This window comes from Nuphar pumila, unplaced genomic scaffold (genome assembly GCF_984573655.1).
Source record: "Nuphar pumila unplaced genomic scaffold, dmNupPumi1.hap1.1 HAP1_SCAFFOLD_188, whole genome shotgun sequence".
Classification (NCBI taxonomy): Eukaryota; Viridiplantae; Streptophyta; class Magnoliopsida; order Nymphaeales; family Nymphaeaceae; genus Nuphar; species Nuphar pumila.
The window spans coordinates 71,682-91,844 of record NW_028323207.1 but is presented as its reverse complement, the minus strand read 5'-3'; the positions used below and the strand labels follow the sequence as shown (position 1 = coordinate 91,844).

At 36.7% G+C, this 20,163-nt stretch overlaps 1 protein-coding gene and 5 non-coding genes across 6 annotated transcripts; 3 read left to right on the top strand and 3 right to left on the bottom strand.

Moving 5' to 3' along the window:
- Positions 1 to 5,090: 5,090 nt before the first annotated feature.
- Positions 5,091 to 5,163, bottom strand: TRNAP-UGG (transfer RNA proline (anticodon UGG)). The gene has a single exon. It is a non-coding gene; the product is annotated as a tRNA-Pro (tRNA).
- Positions 5,164 to 5,281: 118 nt separating this feature from the next.
- On the bottom strand, positions 5,282 to 6,253 carry LOC149810887 (NADH dehydrogenase family protein). Its single transcript, XM_089994101.1, has one exon. The coding sequence runs from the start codon at positions 6,251 to 6,253 to the stop codon at positions 5,282 to 5,284; it is 972 nt and encodes a 323-aa protein (XP_089850227.1).
- An 81-nt stretch (positions 6,254 to 6,334) lies between these two features.
- TRNAG-UCC (transfer RNA glycine (anticodon UCC)) lies at positions 6,335 to 6,405 on the bottom strand. The gene has a single exon. It is a non-coding gene; the product is annotated as a tRNA-Gly (tRNA).
- Positions 6,406 to 9,898: 3,493 nt separating this feature from the next.
- Positions 9,899 to 9,971, top strand: TRNAM-CAU (transfer RNA methionine (anticodon CAU)). The gene has a single exon. It is a non-coding gene; the product is annotated as a tRNA-Met (tRNA).
- Positions 9,972 to 12,151: 2,180 nt separating this feature from the next.
- On the top strand, positions 12,152 to 12,225 carry TRNAD-GUC (transfer RNA aspartic acid (anticodon GUC)). Its single transcript has one exon. It is a non-coding gene; the product is annotated as a tRNA-Asp (tRNA).
- Positions 12,226 to 19,483: 7,258 nt separating this feature from the next.
- Positions 19,484 to 19,556, top strand: TRNAR-UCU (transfer RNA arginine (anticodon UCU)). The gene has a single exon. It is a non-coding gene; the product is annotated as a tRNA-Arg (tRNA).
- Positions 19,557 to 20,163: the final 607 nt, after the last annotated feature.

Genomic DNA, 20,163 nt, shown 5'->3' with positions numbered 1-20,163 from the left:
CAGCAATAGTTAAAAATAACGGTAGCAATTTAACTGACTGCGGTAAAAATTCAGCTTCTATCAGATTTGCGTTTGCCGGGTTTACAAAAATAGCATTATTCCAAAAATCTGTACCTAACCCAATAAACATTTCTTTAAATAAAAAGCCTGCGTAAATAGAACCCAGACTAAGTATAATTAAAGGTAAGCTCATTACCCAGTCAGGATCATGGGCCGCTTTAATGTTTTGTAGATGCAAGTTCGGTAATTTACCTATACTTGTCGGTGGGTTTTGCCCTAAAGTTTGTTGCGTAGCTACCTTTGCTTTTACCGCTAGGTCAAAAGTTGACCTAGGGTCGGAAAAACACGAGCTAAAACAAAAAAAGATAAGCCTGAAACTATAATAACTTGTAGTTAAAACGCTAAAAGTGGCTAGTAAATAGGAAAAATGCACGCTAAGGGCGTAACGGGCCGAAGCTAACTCGATTATCACGTCTTTTGAATAAAAGCCGGTTAAAAAAGGAGTACCTATTAAGGCTAAGGACCCAATAAGAACGAGAGTGTAACTAAAAACCAAAACCTGTGTTAAGCCGCCATATTTACGAATATCCTGCTCATTTGCTAAAGCATGAATGATTGCACCCGCGCTTAAAAATAGTAAAGCTTTAAAGAAGGCGTGGTTAAACAAATGGAAAATACCAACCGCATAATTTGAGGCTCCACAAGTAGTGATCATGTATCCCAATTGGCTACATGTAGAATAGGCTATAATTCTTTTTAAATCGTTTTGTACAAGGCCTATAGTACCCGCAAAGATACATGTAATAGCTCCTATAATCGTAACCACCGCAGCTGCTGTTGGCGTGTACTCTAATAATGGAGAACTTCTAGCTAATAAAAAAACACCGGCTGTTCATTAATGTTGCTTCCCTCTAATGAGCTATAGAGCTTAAAGGGGAATACACTTGGTTTTTTAACCAAGATCGGACTGAATCTTTAACTTTACAATTTATTTTTATAATTTCTAACCTTTGCTTCTTTTGCTTCCCTTGCTTCCCTTGCTTCCCTTGCTTCCCTTGCTTCCCTTGCTTCCCTTGCTTTTGAGCCTCGGGCAAAAGTTGAGCCTCGGGCAAAAGTTGAGCATCGGGCAAAAGTTGAGCATCGGGCAAAAGTTGAACCTCGGGCAAAAGTTGAGCGTCGGGCAAAAGTTAAGGCACATAATTTTATAACTTTATTAAGACCTTCTTCAGTTAAATGTGTTTTCAAGAGGCCCAGGTTATGTATTTTAGACCAAGTTAAAAAATCAATCTTTTTTTTAGATTTAAGCGGGTAAATACCTAAATAGTCAACTAAATTAGTTAATAATTTTTTGTTAGACAAATAAAAGACATACCCGTTCCAGGAGGGATCAAGTATAATATTAGTGTTTTTTTGAATATTAAACAACTTTCTTACTAATATTAAGACGTCTTTGTTTTTTTGGGCTAAGGTAAAATCTACAAATATATTTTTACCTAACTTAGAGGTCTTACAATTTTTAACTCTAGCCATAAAACACCCTTCGGCATCAATAAAGCCAGACAACCAACCGTCTTTAAAACTTGGGACCACATTTGATTCCAGGTAAATAATATTTTCATTATATTGCTTATTAAACAAGGTTAACCAAGCTTTAAACTGACTTTTTTTATGGGAACTAACCAAATTACCGTTGAATAAATGGATTAGCCTTCTAAAATTGTCTTTACCTGTTACATAATATACTCCTACATTTCTAGGTTTTTCTCTAGTAGATATGGTAGAAGTTCTTGTTAACACCGAACCAAAACCCAATGTGGTTTTTATTCGATATAGAAGATTAATATCCCGTAGGTGTTGAGTTAAATCAAAGTAAACTTTTTGATTAGAAATCACGAAACTACCGTACCCCTCAACAAAACCTATAAACCATTCTAAAAAACCTTCATCTAGTTTAACTTTATGTTCTGGCTTAACGTCTTTAAAATTTGAAAATTGGAAAGTTATTCTGCGTGCAGTCTCTGAGGATCCCATAACCAAAGGTTCAGCGAGAGTTGGAACGGTTAGGGTTTCCTGCTGATGAACCTTATCAAGTAATAGATCAAAGTCTTTACTCAAAAATAAGATTTTTTTATGAATCTCATAGAGTTTATTTCCAGTATTCATAAACTTATTTTTTTTAGGTCGTTCCAGCATATAGCAGAATTTATCATCATCTCCTCGCGGAGGGAAGTGGCAATACGTGTTTACCATGGTAGCCGCGTGCAGTAGGGCTGATACAGGGGTGGGGGCATTCATGGCTTCAGGCAACCAGACGTGAAGACCGAATTGTCCGGATTTACCCATAGCCCCAATAAAAAGAAAAATACAAGCAACATCTAGCAAATTTACGGTAAATGGGCCAATAACTAATAACTCCGTCGTATCCATTGCCGAGGCGAAAATTGCTTGGTAATTCGTTGTTTTAAACATGTAAAATAAACAAATAACACCTAAAGCTAGGCCCATATCCCCCACTCTATTTAATAACATTGCTTGAATAGCTGCTTTACTAGCTTGTAGCCTTGTAAACCAAAAACTAATTAGTAAAAAAGAAGCGAGTCCAACTCCTTCCCACCCCACAAATAATTGAATATAATTATCTGCAGTTACTAGAATAAGCATAGCAACAGTAAACAGCTTTAAATAGCTTATGAAGCGGATAAAATGTGGATCCTCTATCATGTAAGAACAAGAGAATATAACCACAAGACAACTGACTAAAGTTACAACGACACACATTACTGCACTCAGAGTATCGAACAAAAACCCCCAGCTAGCGTCAAAAAGCTCGCTATGGAAAAAGGGAGCTAAGACAATATTACAAGGACACGCGCATAAAGCGACTTCATAAAAGATAAAGATACTTATTAGAGTGCAGCATACAGCGCTAAAAACACTTATTAAGGCGCTTCCTCTAGCACCTAAAAATCGACCGAAAAGGGCCAAACAAATAAAGCAACTTAATGGTAAAGCTAATAGGGTTAAATACATTTTTAATAAATTTTTAATATAATCTACTGGTTGCTTTGCTACAATCCCTTTTGCCTTTGCTTATTTTTCCCTCAGCCTTACCTCCCTTTGAGGTAAGGTTTGCCTTTGCCAAGCGGAAGCGATGTTTGGTAAAACAAAAGCAATCAGCCCTAGCTACTAACTTAAAAACACAGGACAAAGTTAAAATTTAAAAAATCCTACAACTTTATAGTAGTTTAAACTTAGCTAAAAGTGCTTAATTGTAATTTTTATTTCAGCAGGCAGTTTCAGCAAAACCAGGCTGTCAAGCAGTAAGCGAAGTACCGCCGTAGACTTGAAATTAAGTTTAACAATTTTTTTATATCGTGTAGTGGCAAACTGCTCCCTCGTTTTTTTAAAAACATGAGGACTTCTTATAACGGTTTGCAATTGAGTGGATAAAGGTATATGCGTAGCTCTGAGAGGGTGGTTTAAAGCGCGAATGGCTCTAAGAACTCCTATTAATGCAACTCTGTCCCTGTGACCCTTTCTTTTCAAGGAAAGGCCGAAGGAGCTCGAACCGTGTATAAAAGAAGGCATTCTACCCAAAGTTGTAGCGTGGCGCGACTTCGGTATTGGGCTAAAAGTTTTCAAGTTACTCGTGGCCTTTGGTGGAAAACCTAAGGTAAAGAGGAAAACTGCGGCACCGCCGGAAAACCTACTGTAGTTTGAAAGCCTATTAGTTAAACCGGTTAAAAAAGTTTGAAATAAATTAAAAGCAGAGTCTAGGTCTTTCCTCTCAAAACTACTAAAAGCTAAAATAATTTGAGTAATAGAGCTTGCCGCTTCCCATTTTTGCTGTTCTGCTACTCTAGTAAGTAAGGAAAGTTTTTCGCAAGAAACGGCAGTCCCGTTATTAACGCCGCCGCTTTTTAACAGATGGCGAGAAAGATTGGAAGGTTTCTTTAGGCTCTTAGTACCAATAGCCTTCAACGAATTGCTTAGAAAAGCTACCTGGCTATTGATAAAAAACCCTGACAATTTATCTTTGCTGCTCTTTTTCGTTAAGCCAAGTTTCTTTGACCTTGCTTGCTTTATTACCTTTTCTTCAGAGGGTTGTAAAGCAACTACAATCTCTCCCTTTAGAGCATCGGGCAAAAGTTGAGTTGCAGGCAAAAGGGGGGAAGCATGGGAGACAAAAGTTATCCCTTTTTTCTCTACATTCAAAGAAAAGGCTGCGTTTAATTCTTTTATATCTTGCTCTCGATTTCCTTTGTCTTCTGAATAAAGCAAAGGAACTAAAAGTTTTTGTTCCTGGAAAATTGAATGTGATCGCATAGTAAATTTATTTTTGGTTGAATTTTTCATTAGGCCTTTAGCCTTTGGCAGGCGAAGCAGCTTTTTCCTTTGTCCTTTCTAATCCATGCTTTTCGCCCTTGCCCTTTTCAAAAGGGCAAAGGTGGAAAAACCAAAATAAAAAGTTGCGCGAAGGCCAAAAGCTAAAAAACAGATAATTAGCAAGTTTTTGAGCACACTTACGAAATGAGTGGGTGCCTCTTAAACAATAGCGCAGCTCCTACGTAATTTTAAAAGTTAGTACTTCACGTTACTTTTGCCTTTGCAGGGAAAAGCAAGTGTCCGGTGGAACTCTTTAATAAGTAACCCGCTTAACCCCGTATTTGGAACGGCTGGTTTTTCGACCAGTAACTGGTTTACAGTCAAGCAAGCCTCGAAGAACCCGATACTTGACACCTGGAATATCTCTTACACGGCCAGCTCTAATAAGGACCGACGAGTGTTCATGTAAATTGTGACCTATTCCAGGAATCTGGGCAATTATTTTTCGGCTATTTGTTAGTTTTATTTTAACCACTTTTCGAAGTCCACTGTTAGGTTTTTTGGGGGTAGTTGTATAAACTTTTAAACAAATACCCCGCTTTTGTGGGCATTGTTCAAGAGCTTTAACCTTTGAGCGAAATCGCTTAGGTTTTCGAGCCCCTTTAAGTAATTGAGTTACAGTTGCCATTTTTAATTAATTTTATTTGAAATAATAAGTAACTTGGATTTTATTATTTACCTCTGCTCAATATTTAATACAAAGGTCAGGAAAGCCGGAGTCGAACCAGCGCCACCAATTCCCAAAACTGGTATGTTAACCAACTACACTATTTCCTGTAACCCCAGCGCAAAAGCAGAAAGGAGGGGGGGGCAAAAGCCTCAAGAGGTTTATAAAAACCAGGAGCGGGAGATAACCTTGTACGAGCCAAATAGCGTAACCTTTACGAGCAACCACTTAAAATAATTCAAAACTGTACAGAGTCGCTGCCGTAAACAAGAACCAGGCTAAGCTTAAGGGTAGTAATACTTTCCAACCTAACCGCATCAAAGAATCATACCTATACCTCGGGACGGCGGCTCTGACGAATACAAATAAGAATAGAAAGATTAATGTTTTAGCAGCAAGCCATAAGGGGCCGGGGATTAGATGAAAAACCCAAACGTCTAATGGAGGTAGCCAACCGCCTAAAAAAAAAAGACTGCAAAGCGCACTCATTAAAACCATAGCTCCATACTCAGCAAGAAAAAAGAGACTGAACCCTGAGGAGCTATATTCTACAAAATAGCCCGCTACTAGTTCAGCTTCTGCTTCGGGCAAATCGAAAGGAGCTCGGTTTGTTTCAGCTAAGCAAGCAATGAAAAACATTATTAAAGCCGGCCAGTGAGGTAAAGCAAACCAAACCTCTTTTTGCGCTAAAACGATTTCGGTTAAATTTAGTGAACCTACAGTAATAATAACGGTTAAAAGAATTAACCCTATGCTTACTTCGTAGCTTATCATTTGTGCAGCTGAACGGAGACTTCCCAAAAAAGCATACTTAGAGTTAGAACTCCATCCACTCATTATTATTCCGTAAACCCCTAGAGAGCTTACCGCAAAAATATATAAAATACCAATGTTTAAATCAGCAATAGCCATTGACTCACCAAAAGGTATGGCTGCCCAAGAAATGGTACTGAATACAAAACTGATAATAGGGGCCATTAGAAAAATGAATAGATTGGCGTTAGTAGGTAATAGGGGCTCTTTTACAATTAACTTTAACCCGTCGGCAATCGGTTGCAATAGTCCAATAAAGCCTACCACATTGGGCCCTTTACGTCTTTGACTAGCCCCCATAATCTTCCTTTCTGACAAGGTTAAAAAAGCCGTGGCTAGTAGGCCTACGATCATAACAGAAACAATTTTTATTGTTAATATAATCATTTTTTTGAGTAATACGTGTTTGTTTTCTTTTCTTATTCGATAGAGCTATAGAGGTCTTTGTAAGACAAAAGTTAAGCAAATAGCAGCTAGTCGGAATCGAACCCACGCTTATTGATTGGAAATCAATCGCTCTACCGTTAAACTATAGCTGCAGCCGAAACAAACCCACGGTCTTATTTCTTTTTGAAGTAAGATTTCCCTCAACATTTGCTTTGCTTTATTGTAATTGTAAGCTGCTTTGCTTACAATTACGGAAATTTTTTTTTGGGGGGGGGCTGATTATAGTATTAGCGCGGAACCTTTGGGTTTCACAAAGGTAAAGCTAAAAACAAAAAATTACTTGAAAAAAGCCTTCTTAACTTTCTATAAGAAAAGCTGGGCTGGATTTAGGCTACCAAAGTTTTTACAAATTCTACCTGATCTTCTATGTAAGCTTTCATGCTTGCTTCTCCAGCGGCATCAAAGTCTCGAGTTGCATTAATTTGCTCTATAAAATCCCAGTCGTAAGAAGCTAAATCCGCTTCCACGGTGCTTAAAAATTTATCAATTTGAGGCATATTAAGCTTATCTAAAAGACCTTTAGAACCAGCGTATAGCATTACAACTTGCGTCGCTGTCGAAGTTGGTCGATATTGATCCTGCTTTAAAATTTGAGTTAGCCGAACACCTCGTTCTAAAACTTGTTTCGTACTAGCGTCTAAATCTGAAGCGAATTGAGCAAAGGCTGCATTTTCTCTATACTGGGCTAATAGCAATTTAAGTTGGCCCGCAACTTTTTTCATTGCTTTAATTTGAGCGGCTGAACCTACTCGGGAAACTGAAAGACCCACATTAATTGCAGGACGTATTCCTTTGAAAAAGAGTTCCGCCTCTAACGCACACTGTCCATCCGTAATACTGATAACGTTAGTTGGAATATACGCACTAAGATCACCAGCTAATGTTTCAATAATAGGAAGGGCTGTTAAAGAATATCCGTAACCCATGTTAGCGGACCGTTCTAATAAACGTGAGTGGCAATAGAAAACATCCCCTGGAAAGGCTTCTCGGCCAGGCGGTCTTCTAAGTAATAAAGACATTTGTCGATAAGCTACCGCCTGTTTACTTAAATCATCGTAAACGATAACTGTAGGTTCTCCTAGATCTCTAAAATACTCAGCAATCGTACAAGCGGCATAGGGTGCTAGAAATTGTAAAGGTGCCGGATCAGAAGCCGTTGCCGCCACAATTGTTGTCCACGCCATTGCATTCGATTCATTTAATTTTTTAGCTAGTTGAGCAACACTAGATCTTTTTTGTCCAATAGCAACATAAACGCAAGTAGCCCCTTCTTTTTGAGCTCCTAAACTTGATTTAGCTGCAATCGGATCATTTATATAGTTGGCTTCTAATTGCCGTAGTCGTGTTTGGTGTAAAATAGTATCGATTGCGATAGCTGTTTTACCGGTCTGCCGGTCTCCTATGATTAACTCCCTTTGACCATTTCCAACAGGAACTAAACTATCAACCGCTCTAATACCTGTAGCCATAGGCGAATTAATTCTAGCTCTTGATTTAATACCTGGTGCTTTTCGTTCAACTAATTCGGGTTTTGTTGCAACTAAGGCGCCTTTATCATCTAAAGGTTGCCCTAAAGGATCAACTACGCGCCCTCTTAAAAAAAGACCTACCGGCACTGAAATAATACTTTTAGTTCGTCGAGCTAAATCACCTTCTGCGAGATCGCTATCATTACCAAATAAAACAGACCCTACATAGTCTTTTTCAAGATTAAGAGCCATTCCTTTAACCACTACACCAGATTTACCCACAAATTCAATTAACTCACCGGCTTTTACTCCGTCAAGTCCATAAATTCTAGCGATACCATCACCAACACTGTCAATACGTCCTACTTGTAAATAATCAAATTTTCTCTTTCGGAATCGCAGTACTAAACTTTTTAATCCTTTGGGGACAGCAGTAGAGCTTTGTTTAGCTACAGTTGTAGAATTAGTTTTTCCTAAGTTGCTTGACGTTAACGCTAAAGGATCCGTTGGAGTATTTAGACGTTTTTTTAGAAAACGTTGCGTATTTGTTCTCTTCGACATTTCTATTACAAAATGAAAGATAATGGCGTTTAGTATTTCCTCCGTTGCTTTTTAGGCTTTGTACTTTTGCTTTGTTGTTACCTTTTGAGCCACGCAACTTTTGCTTTCACTTTGCTTCGGGCAAGAACCCGATACTTAAAAGTAAGAGCTACTAAAGTAAAAGCTAATGGAAAACAAGCAAGGGGCCGTGACCTACAAAAGTAGGTTAAAATAAAAGAGGTAGTCTACTTAAAACTTGCGGCTATATGAATTTCTCATTTTCAAAACTTTCTTTCGGAAATGTTAAACACCTTCACATCATATAGTATGGTTCACATTTAGCTTTTCACCCCCTCTCTTCGATTTTAATTAAGAATTAAAAAATTCGAGGGTCCGTACAAAAAACTAAAGCTACAGTCCAACTTTTAAAAAATTAGATTACAGTGGAATTAATAGGGGGTAATGTTTGATTTGTTTTTTTTAAAAAACAAATTAAAACACTTATAACTTTCGCCCAAAGTCTTGCCTTTTGCGAAAGAGCAACTTTCGCCTCTTTCGTCCCTTTTGATTACAGTAACCTCGTTATTTTTCCTTTTGGCCAAAAGGAAAAATAACGAGGTTACTGTAGCCTTTACCGCAACAAAAGCAAAGGAAGCTAGAGCCGGCAGAGCACAAAGGGGAAGAGAAAACAAGCGAAGAAAGCAAGGGTGAAGGCAAAAGCAAAATAAAGCGGAGGTTTTAGCGCAATTAGCATATTCAGATAAAAATAAAAATAACGTTAGCATCTATATTTAGTACAGTTTAATTGTTATTTAGGGCAAGATACGGCGCACGTTCATAATTAACATTAGAGTCCGTACCATTATATTTAACGCTGCCGCATTTTCACATCCTATTGCTCCAAGTGGATTTATAGAGTTTTTCCTTTTACCTTTACCCTTTGACTGATTGCTCTTGGCTTAGTTTTAGTAATCAAACAAAAGGTTTTTAGGAAGTGTAGTATTCAATAAACCAATAAAAGTAATATAAGATATATAAACCATCTGTTGTTAACGCAAACATTACTATGAAGAGCCGTCCACCTCAGATAGTGTAGTTTATTTATTAATTTATACTTTATTAATTTATACTTTATTATTTTATACTTTATTATTTATTATTTTATTATTTTATTATTTTATTATTTATTATTTATTATTTTATTATTTTATTATTTATTATTTTATTAATTTATTAATTTATTATTTTATTATTTTATTAATTTATACTTTTATACTTTATTATTTTATACTTTATTATTTATTAATTTATTATTTTATACTTTATTATTTATTAATTTATTATTTTATACTTTATTATTTTATTATTTATTAATTTCTTTTTTAAAAATTTTATTATTTATTAATTTCTTTTTTAAAAAAAAAATAACCAACTTTGCCTATTTTTGACTCTTTTGCCTGTTTTATCTTCGCCTAACGAAGCGGAGTTTGTAAAATTGAATTTATTCTGTTACAATCGGCCAAAAAGGAAACAGGCAAAACTCAAGCGCGAAGGGGGAAGTACTCGGTTTTAAATTAAGCTGCTAGCTCAATTGGTAGAGCGCTCTGCTCATGACGGATCGGTTAGAGGTTCGAGTCCTCTGCAGCTTATTTAAATTTTCAACCTTTTTTATAAAAAGCACCGACCAAAAGGAAAACCAAAAATCAATTACCCTAAGTAATACATATAAACGAAATGCGATCATATTCTTTAAATAAAAATATTATTTCAGAGGCTCGTGTAAATTAGGATTTATGGACTTCTTTTGTGAGCCTTTTTGAAGACGACGACTTTATACCCAAAGCTAGTAATAGATGGGTTTTAGTTATTTCAAGTGACTATACTTAACTAAATCTTTTCTAAGTATAAGCAAAAAAATAGGACACCCTTTTTCATTGACCCGAGGGTTTGGTAAAAAATGAAATATAGCGTGAGTTAGATAAAAGGCTATTTCATTTGTAAGCTGAGGAATAAAACAAAAACTCGATAGTTTTGTCGTGGGCCCTAAGATCGAATCTTTGTATAGTCTTACAACCAATTCACTTTATTTAAACTCGAAATTAGTTACAGAAACAAGCGAAGCAACCTTACTTGATGGCAGGTTAAATTGTACATTGCGTCCGCAGGCAGAGAGGGTTATAAACAGTTATAAAAAAGGCGTTTACATCAATCATTTAAGGGGGGTTAAGGGGCGCGGCAGCTTTGAGATTGAAATTACAGATCGTCGCATAGATGCGCGAATTAGGTTAATCCAAAAAACGCCTGGAATATTAGAGGTTTTAAAAGAAAGGCTGGTAGAAGTAGACGCACGGTTTAAAAAATGAAGCCTTACTTATCGATAAGGCCTTGATAAGCGAAATGGTAAATATTGTAACAATTGGCGACTAGTTTTTGGACGTAGTTCAATAATAGCTCTTGCAGACCTCATTAAATAGTCTTACTTTAAATGTAAAAAACAAACAACTATTTTTCCAATTACCAGCCGTTATTCCTAATTTCCAATGGTTTTATCTATTAGCTAGAATAGAAGGTAAGTTACAAGGTGGTGCTAGAAATTAGATCTTAGGATTTGGAATGAAAAATGACAGAAGTTTATGGCTTTTATCTATTTGTCTTCACTTATAAGATTTAGCCACGATTCTTTAGCAATACCTTTTTAATTTTACTTTTGCAACCTTTGATTACTTTCCTTAAGAATATAGTTACCAGCGTAGGAATACAAGACAAGATAGTGGCTCTTTTAATTGCGAACCCCTTTACCGTTTTAACAGCTACTCTAGAATACAATAAACTATCACTTAATAAGCAGCTAGCTTCAAAAGGTTTTTTAAGTGAGAAGGGTAAGCGGATTTTTCTAAATAGGTTACTTGATAACCTGTTTGTTTTAAATTCTGTTAGCAATGCAGCAGGTAGCCTTGTTAAAAAGTCATTATTCCTATATACCTTAGCTTATAAAAAACATTTAGAGAAACAGAATTGTATTAATCTTATAATCGAGCTAAAGGATTTTTCAAATTTACTAGCTGAAGTGGGTTCTTTTTTCGGTACTTACACTACTGGATCTAGAACTCTTAGCTTATACCCTAAAAGATTAATGAGGTTTGATAGTAAAAGCAAGTCATAGTTCTTGGGAAACTAGTAGCATATAGCAAACATTGGTTTACCACTAAAAACGCTAGTCTTGACTATTAGTCTCTTCCCCCACCCCCCCTAGGCTTTGCTAGGGGGAACAAGTAAGGGCCTTTAGCTTTTGCTTCAGTTTTCCACTTCAAGTGGAAAACTGAAAGGCAAGTATATAGCCTAATCCTATAAAGATCTTTTTTATAAAAAACCAACTTGTTTGGTGTTATTTGTTTGGTATTAACTCCGAACAAGTTACTTGTAAAATACGTTCTAAAAACAAGTTAAACTTACTTTTTTGCAAATGTACGAATCAGCAAAAGTTATAGGCGCAGGTGCAGCAACAATAGCTCTCGCCGGTTGTGGCACAGGTATCGGGATAGTGTTTGGATCATTAATCTCTGCCGTAGCGCGTAATCCATCTTTAACAAAACAATTATTTTCTTACTCCATTTTAGGGTTCGCTCTTACTGAAGCAATTGCATTATTTACTTTAATGGTTGTTTTTTTAATACTTTTCGCTCTATAAATTGTCTTCTAAAACTATTTTGTCTAATTTTGCCCCCCCCCGGTAAGGGTTTGCAGTTGGTGTTTTAATTGTAGCAAAGCAACTATAACCAGCAAAAATCCGACACCTCCCCCTCCCTGCGGCAAGAAGGCAAATTTGTTTGGAGCTGTGGCCTAATCGGTTAAGGCATCCGTTTGTCGAACGGAAGATTGCAAGTTCGAATCTTGTTAGCTCCGTCCCTTGCATACATTTACACCCTTTTTTGCAAGCTTTGGCAGGTTTCTGAGTCGCCTTTGCAGCAAGAGGATAGCTGATTCGTCTTTTGCTCTTGCGCTTCTTTTGCCTCTTTTGCTTTTAACTGCAAGCAAAAGAGGCAAGAGTTCAAAAAAACAAAATCTGCAGTAGCTTAGTGTGTAATGTAAAACTTACAAACATCAAACCAAAAAGGCTCAGGTTAGAGATTATTAGTTAATGATTTTTTACAAAAACGCTGCGCTCTTGCTTTTGCCCCAACCTTTGGTTTTTCAAGTTTTCCCTTTGCCTTTGTTGAAAAACCAAAGGCAAAGGGAAAGCAGGCAAAAATTACTAAACAGTTCCTCGCCTTGCTGCAGCCTTATCTCCCCGACAATTTTTGCCTTGTTGTTTCACCACTACTCAGAAGCAAACGAAGCCAAAAGCAGCTCAAAACTTTGCTTAGCGGAAGAGCACGGGGCAAAGGCAAAACAAGCACGAAGACGCAAGTTGACAAAGCTAAATGGTAATAAATCTTGGGTAAAAGTCGGACTGATTCCAAAATATCCTATAGTATACAGCATTTTAGGGGAATTCAAATACAGGGTTCTTTATATAAGTCTGGTAGTAGTATCTTTGCTGCTATTAATTTACTTAAATATAGGTTTGTACCTTGAGTTTCAAAGTTCTTATTACTTAAATTACTACCAATTTATTGATTTCAACTGGCTAGAAGGGATTAAAGAACTGAATCAAAATAACGTTTACCCAAGTGAAAATACTGTGCGGTCCTATAATTGTAAAGGAAGCCTTGTGTACAAAAATGTGAACCCTAAAGAAATGGTTACCCCAATTGCTGTAGAAATTGACGAGTTTAAAAATTTTTTTATTTCAATGGTTAGCTATTTCTCCGAGCAAATAAAGTTTTTAATAAATTACTCAGGAAAAAATACAAGTAATATTTTAACGAGGACTGACACCTCTCAGCAGCTTGTCTTTAGCGTTTACATTATATCTCTTTTTTATCAACTTGTAGCTTTTTTAGGGTATCACGTTTTTTGTTTTTTATGTCCTGCCGTTATAAAACAATATCGTTTAAAGTTATTGATAAGGTTAGAAATTTTATTTTTGATACTTCTATTACATTTTTTAGCATTGCCTTATGTATTAACAATATACCAAGAATTGCAGATAGAAAGTCTAGACAGTGAGCTTTTTTTTTCAGCACCTTTTGATTTTTTGGAATCTTGGATTAAATGTTTTTATTTTTTGCTAATTGTTATAACTTTAATTGCTTTGATTATGTTTCTTTCTTACCCTTTTTAGCCATTGCCATAAGCTTTTACCTTGTCCTTGTAGTTACTTCGTTTGTTTTCTCCTGTAGTTACGCCCTTGCAACTACCAAAGGCAACTGCGGGGTTTTGGCATAAGCAAAGGGAAAACAAAAGCCCTGTAGCTAACTTTTGCTTTTGTAGTTACGACCTCACAACAGCAAGTAAAAACTCGAAGCAATCGAAACAATTTTTGCCCTTGTAGTTATGACTTTACAATAGCGCAGCAATGGCGCAGCAAATTTTCTTTTTGGCTGCTTGCCTTTGGTTGGTAAATTGTAAGCTACCAGCCAAAGGTTGCGCTAAAGTCAAGTATTATCTTAAAACAGATTAACAATGTTAATATCAAGAAGTAAATTGAAGGTCAAAGACAACAGCGGGATTATTCTCGCTCAATGTATTCAAGTACAAAGATCTAAAAAAAGTCAAAAACCTTGCCGTATAGGCGACTTTTTAAAAGTTAGTACTAAAAAAGGTACCGCAAAAACACAAGCTCAAAGGCTGAAAAAAGTAACAAATTCAGAACGTTTACGTAATTTAGTGGTTGTACAAACTAAAAGCAGTCTAAGAAGATTAGACGGCGGGATTATCAAGTTTAATGCAAATTGCGGCGTTACCGTAAATGAGCGTAGATTGCCCCTCTTTAAAAGAGTCACCGCTATTGTACCTTTTGAACTAAAGAAAAAATGTGGCCCTGTTCTAAATTTAGCTAGAAATGTTATTTAGCTATTATTTATATACCGTTCTTATCTTATGGTAAAAACTGTTGGGTTTGTATTCCAACCCTTTTGCCATGTGGTTTGCCCAGTAAAGCAACTTTTGCTTACTACGCAAAAACTTTCCTCACTTAGTCGCAGCCGACCTTTGCGGCTTTTGGTGGGAAAACCAAACCAAAGGCCGCAAAGGTCGGCTGTTAATTATATTAACTATAAATAATAACATGAATATTTACGGCCCTTTATCGTTACTAGTTTTAACTAGTTTTCTGGTTTTTTGGATTGGAATTACAGGTATTTTCTTTAATCGTAAACTTGTTATAAGTATTTTATTAGCAGTCGAATTAACGCTATTATCCATAAACTTAGTGTTCTTAACTTTCGCAGCTTATTTAGATGATATTATAGGTGTCTTAATGGCGCTATACGTGTTATGTGTAGCGGCTGCAGAAAGTGCTATTGGATTAGCTCTTATTATTATTTTTTATAGGGCTCGTAGTTCTGTTAGTGTGGAATATATTTCTTTATTAAGAGGTTAAAAACTTTTCTGAATTATTTATTTCACCCAAAACAGGCGTACGGTTACTTAAACGGGTTAAATAGTTAAGCTTTCTAATTTTTGCCTATAGCTAACTTTTGCCTGCAGCTAAAGGCAAAGGAAGCAAAGGAAGCAAAGGAAGTAAAGAAGGCAAAGGTGGTAAACTTGCTTTGCTAGGCGAGGGCTAACGCCTTTCTTGCTGGTCCCGTTATTAGCAACCTCTTTGAGCTATGAATCCTTTTTATTTTATTGCAGCTATTTTGCCTCGTTTCTGATTTTTCTCGTAACAGCTTTTGCCTCGTTGTTTGCTTTTGAGTCACATTTACCCTTTGGTTGGTTGCCTTAAGTTTTCCCAAATTAACCCTTTGACTGGTTGTAACGAGGTAAAGAGGGAACAAAATAAAACTGGTACTATGCGTTGTTTATTTCATTGTAGCTTACAAAAACTTGTGCAAGATTTAAAAGTAAAAAGTTAAACATGAACCAATCAGATTTTTTTTTATTATACCTACATTTAGCTAATCAAAAAGCTCTAAATAACTTTGTTATTACCCCCGCTTTTTCAGCCGAGCTTTCTGCCTTGTTGTTTCACCACCGCGCAACTTTAGATTTGAGCGGTAAACCGGAAGTGGTAAAGGGCGCCAAACTAAAAAAACTTAATTTAACAGAACCGCTTTACCCCCCGTCTTTCACACAGGGACAAAAGGCAAAAAAAGCCTTTGCTTTATTAGCGTTTGCCGGGCTGCAGAAAACCATTACCGTCGCTGAGTGTAAAACCCCTCTAGGTACCAAAAGTGTTTATAACGCCGCTACTCTTGCTTTTGAGCCACCCCTTGCTTCCCTTGCTTTTGAGCCTCGGGCAAAAGTTGAGCATCGGGCAAAAGTTGAACAGCCGGCAAAAGTTGAGTGGCTCCGTAAGGCAAAAGAGGCAAAACTTTCGGAAAAACAACATCTCCTTGAAGTAAAACCTAGTTCTTACTCTGTAGACACAAGCTTAAACAGTGCTTCCTTAGCTAGTACAGGCAAAAGTGCAAAAGCATTGGCTCTAGTTCGTTTTAAGAAAACTATAAACCCCTGTGGTTCAAAAAAAATTTTTGAGCCTAATGTAACTTTTTTTACTAAGTTGTCTTCGAATCCATATTTTACTGTCCAAAAGCCTTCTCTCCGCTTTAGCGCCTCTAATAATTCTTCTTCGGAAAACAAGCACGGAGTTGTAGTAAAGCAATTAGTGTCGAAGCAAGAAACCGCTAAAAGAAGCGGTAAAAAAGCTATTTCACTGTTTAACCAGCGTATACTAGGGCAAAGTTTTAAAAATAACTTTGTTCGTCATTTAAAAAGTTGTGTATCTCTAATGGAATACGGTGGGGTTTTGGCTACAAGTAGGGAGGATCACGAAATAAGATTAACTTCTTGGGCACCTATTTTTGATTTTCATAAATCGGGTTCAAGTTCAGGGTCTAAAAGCTATGAACTAAGCGCTACGCCAGCAGAGAAGCAGGAATTAGAAAAAGTGCCTACTAACCTTAACCCCTTAAGCAGGCGGTTACCTTTGCTTTTGTCCAATGCTCAATTTTTGTCAAATGCTCAACTTTTGCCTTGTTATTACACCACCACTCAAAAGCAAGGGCATCGTAAAATCCTAAAAACAGGTACGATAGGGTTCAACAAAGGCCTTCTAGATAGAGTAAAACGTAAAAATTTTATTTATGATATTGCTTTAGTAAAAGATCTTTTTAATAGTGCAAAAAAAGAAAATCTTTTGATATCAACAGCGCTAACCAAATTTTATACAGCATCTTGGCTTTTGGAGTCTATTCGAGTAGAATTAAGCTTGCGTAATGCTAATATTAAACGTGTTTTAAACCAAACTCTTTTATTGACGCAACAATCTTTTTTAGACTCTTCTACTTTTGCCTTGCAAAGCCACCCAAAAGCAAGAGGAGAGAAATTTGAAAAGTACCCAACTCCTTTTAAAGGTATGGTTAAAAGTACAGGCTCAAATTTGCGTGATGCGAAAACGCTTAATAAAACAAGTATTATTGACTCACAAAAAAGAAACCGAGTACGACTTGCTTCATTACCTTCGACTCCTTCCTTGGTTTCACGTTACGGTCAAAAAGAAAGAAAAGAGTCCGTAACCCTTGCTTTTGAGCATCGGGCAAAAGTTACGGATTCTATTGGAAATTTAGCGACTCCTTTGCGTAATAAGCGATTAAGCTTTATGCAAAGCGTTGATGATGCTACTATAATACCCCACCTAATTAAAGGATTACGGATTTCTTTTTCAGGACGTCTTAGTGGTAAGAAAGGAATGGCCAAAACTCTAACTAAAACTGTAGGTAGAGTACCGCTAAGTACTTTGAAAGAAAAAGTTGATTTTGCAAAAGGTGTCGTAAACACAAAAGCGGGTTCTTTAGGCGTAAAGGTTTGGATTTGTTATAACTAATGGATAGCTTTATTATAGTAAAAGCAAAGGCTATGTAATTAGGGCCTTCCGGAACTATAATAAAGCAAGGGCCTTTGAGTTCGACCTTTGCTTTTGTTTTGGGTTTTATTCTAGCTTTTCGCTTGCTTTGTCACACTTTTGCTAACCTTGTTTCCTTTTATTGAAAAATAAAAGCTTAGGAAAAAACAAAACAACAGTCGCCATAGCTGCGGGGAAAAGAAGACAAAGGTTCTGTAAACTTTTGATATTTCAGTTCGATTTCAATTATATACATTCATTTACAATGGATTACCCGAATTTTATCATTTTAGGCTCTTTAGCCGCCCCTCTTTTTTCAAACGGGGAAAGTTCTATATTATTAATTCTGCAATTATTGCCGTTATTGGGGGCCCTCCTGTTGTTTATGATCCCAGCTTGGCAAGTAGGTTTTATTCGCTTAATCGCCCTTAATGTTTCACTTTTGACTTTCCTACTTAGTCTTTCGCTTTGGATTCTATTTGATCCTTTAACCGCAGATTTCCAATTCCGTTGTTTAATAGGCAATAAATCGTCCCAAGACTCTGCCCAAGGTTTACCGTTTCCTTCGGGTTTTTTGACAGCTTCACAAGACAATGTCTGGAGTCAAGGTAATTACTTGGAAACTATAGGTAATTTATTTAATTTTACTTTTAGCTTTGGGATTGACGGTATTAGCTTATGGTTGGTCTTACTAACTACCCTTTTAACACCTATTTGTATATTAGTTGGTTGGGCTTTACCGGCAAGTCTCCAAATAAAAGGACCCCATTATTTGAAAATATACTGCATAATATTTTTAGTTATGGAAAGCCTTTTATTGGTTGTTTTTTGTGTGCGTGACCTATTGGTTTTTTATATTTTTTTTGAGGCGGTTTTAATCCCTATGTTTTTGTTAATTGGGTTATTCGGATCGCAGCCAAGAAATATAAGAGCCGCCTATAAGATGTTTTTGTATACTTTGGCTGGATCACTTCCTATGCTAGTAGGTATTTTACTTATTTACTTTCAATGCGGTAGTACTGATTGGTCGGTACTAAGCGCTTCCTATTTTAGTCCTACAAGGCAATTAATTTTATGGGCTTTATTCTTTTTCAGCTTCGCTGTTAAAGCGCCTTTAGTACCTTTTCATGGTTGGTTGCCAGAAACACATTCAAATGCGCCTACGGCTGGGTCAATTGTTCTGGCGGGTATTCTACTGAAGTTAGGTACCTATGGTTTTTTACGCTGGTCAGTAACTCTTTTCCCAATAGCTTCCATTTATTTTGCACCTATTGTTTATATCATCTGTTTAATAGGTATTGTCTATGTTAGCCTTATTACTTTAAGGCAAATAGATGTAAAAAAACTTATAGCTTACAGCTCGGTTGCGCATATGGGACTATGCTTATTAGGAATGTTTGCTTTCAATGTTCAAGGTCTGGAAGGTAGCCTTTTACTTATGGTGGGCCACGGAATCGTATCCCCAGGACTTTTCCTTTGTATAGGTATCCTCTATGATCGATATAAAACAAGAGTCATATTATATTACGGGGGTCTAGCTCAAACAATGCCTATCCTAGCTACATCGATGCTTATTTTAACTATGGGCAACATAAGTTTACCTGTCTTAAGTCCGACCTTTGCCGCGGAATTTCTTATTTTTACGGGTATTTTCCTTGTAAACAGGTTAGTCGCAGTTATTGCAATTACGACGATGGTTCTTACCGCAGCTTATTCACTATTTCTATTTAGTCGCGTGTTTTTCGGCAACTTAAAAACGGTATATATTTCGAACTTTTCAGATATAAATCGACGCGAATTTTTTTGTCTTTTACCCTTTCTATTATTAAGCATTTTATTAGGGATTTTTCCTTCGCTTGTTTTAGACACTTGTCATACATCAGTAGCTTATATTTTATTAAGCTATAGCTAAAGACTTGGTGTTAACGGTAAAGATGCCCCCCTCCAGCATACAAAACAAAGGCCTAAAGAAAGTCATTAAGGTAACTAGTATAACTACAAGTAGGTTTTTAACTAGACGTAAAAAAGGTACACTTAAGTACACCGAACCCTTTTTGTAGGCCTGTTTGTATTTCTATCCAAAAAACCAAAAAATAAATTTAGGAGGCCAAAAGTTGGGTTATAGCAAAGCAACCAGGCTGCTGTAAGGCTGCGGCAAGGCAAGAGAACCTCGCTTCGCGACATGCCTACCTCGCTAGGCATGTCGCAAGGGTTCTTCTGGTAGCTCAATGGATAGAGCAGCGTTTTTCTAAAGCGAAGGTTCTAGGTTCGAATCCTAGCCGGAAGATTATTAAATGCGCTTTGCGTAAATCGGCTTTCGTTGCACCACAGTTTTTAGTTTTCTTTTATTACTAAAGTTAAATAGGTCTTTAGTTTTTTCGGCCCCCTGGCCTCTAACTTTTGCTCTTTGGCTGGTTGTAAGGTCGTAACTACAGCAAAGGGAAAAGTTAACATTCGCACTTCAAGCGTAAAGCAGAAGCGAAGGGACTGCGGCATAGGGCAAGAGACAAAAGGAAAGCTAAAACCTAAGGTTACCTGAAGTTGTAACAAAGTAACTACAAAGGTAAAAGCTAAATCGCTAGCGGTTTTTTGTTTTTATTTCTCTAAATATAGACAAAAAAGTAAAATTGCTTCGCTTATCTTAAAAAGGTAAGAGAAGCAGAGACTATAACTACTGTGGTAAGCTTACTGCGAATCTTTTTACCCTTGCTTCCTTTGCTTCCTTTGCCTCCTTTGCTTCCTTTGCCTTTAGCTGCAGGCAAAAGTTAGCTGCAGGCAAAAGTTATCTACAGGTCTTTATGTTCTCTCTTTGGTTGCTACGCTATTGCTGCGCCATTGTAAGGTCTCAAAAGAATCTAGCTTCGCCTGGCACAGCTCACAACAAAGAGAAAACA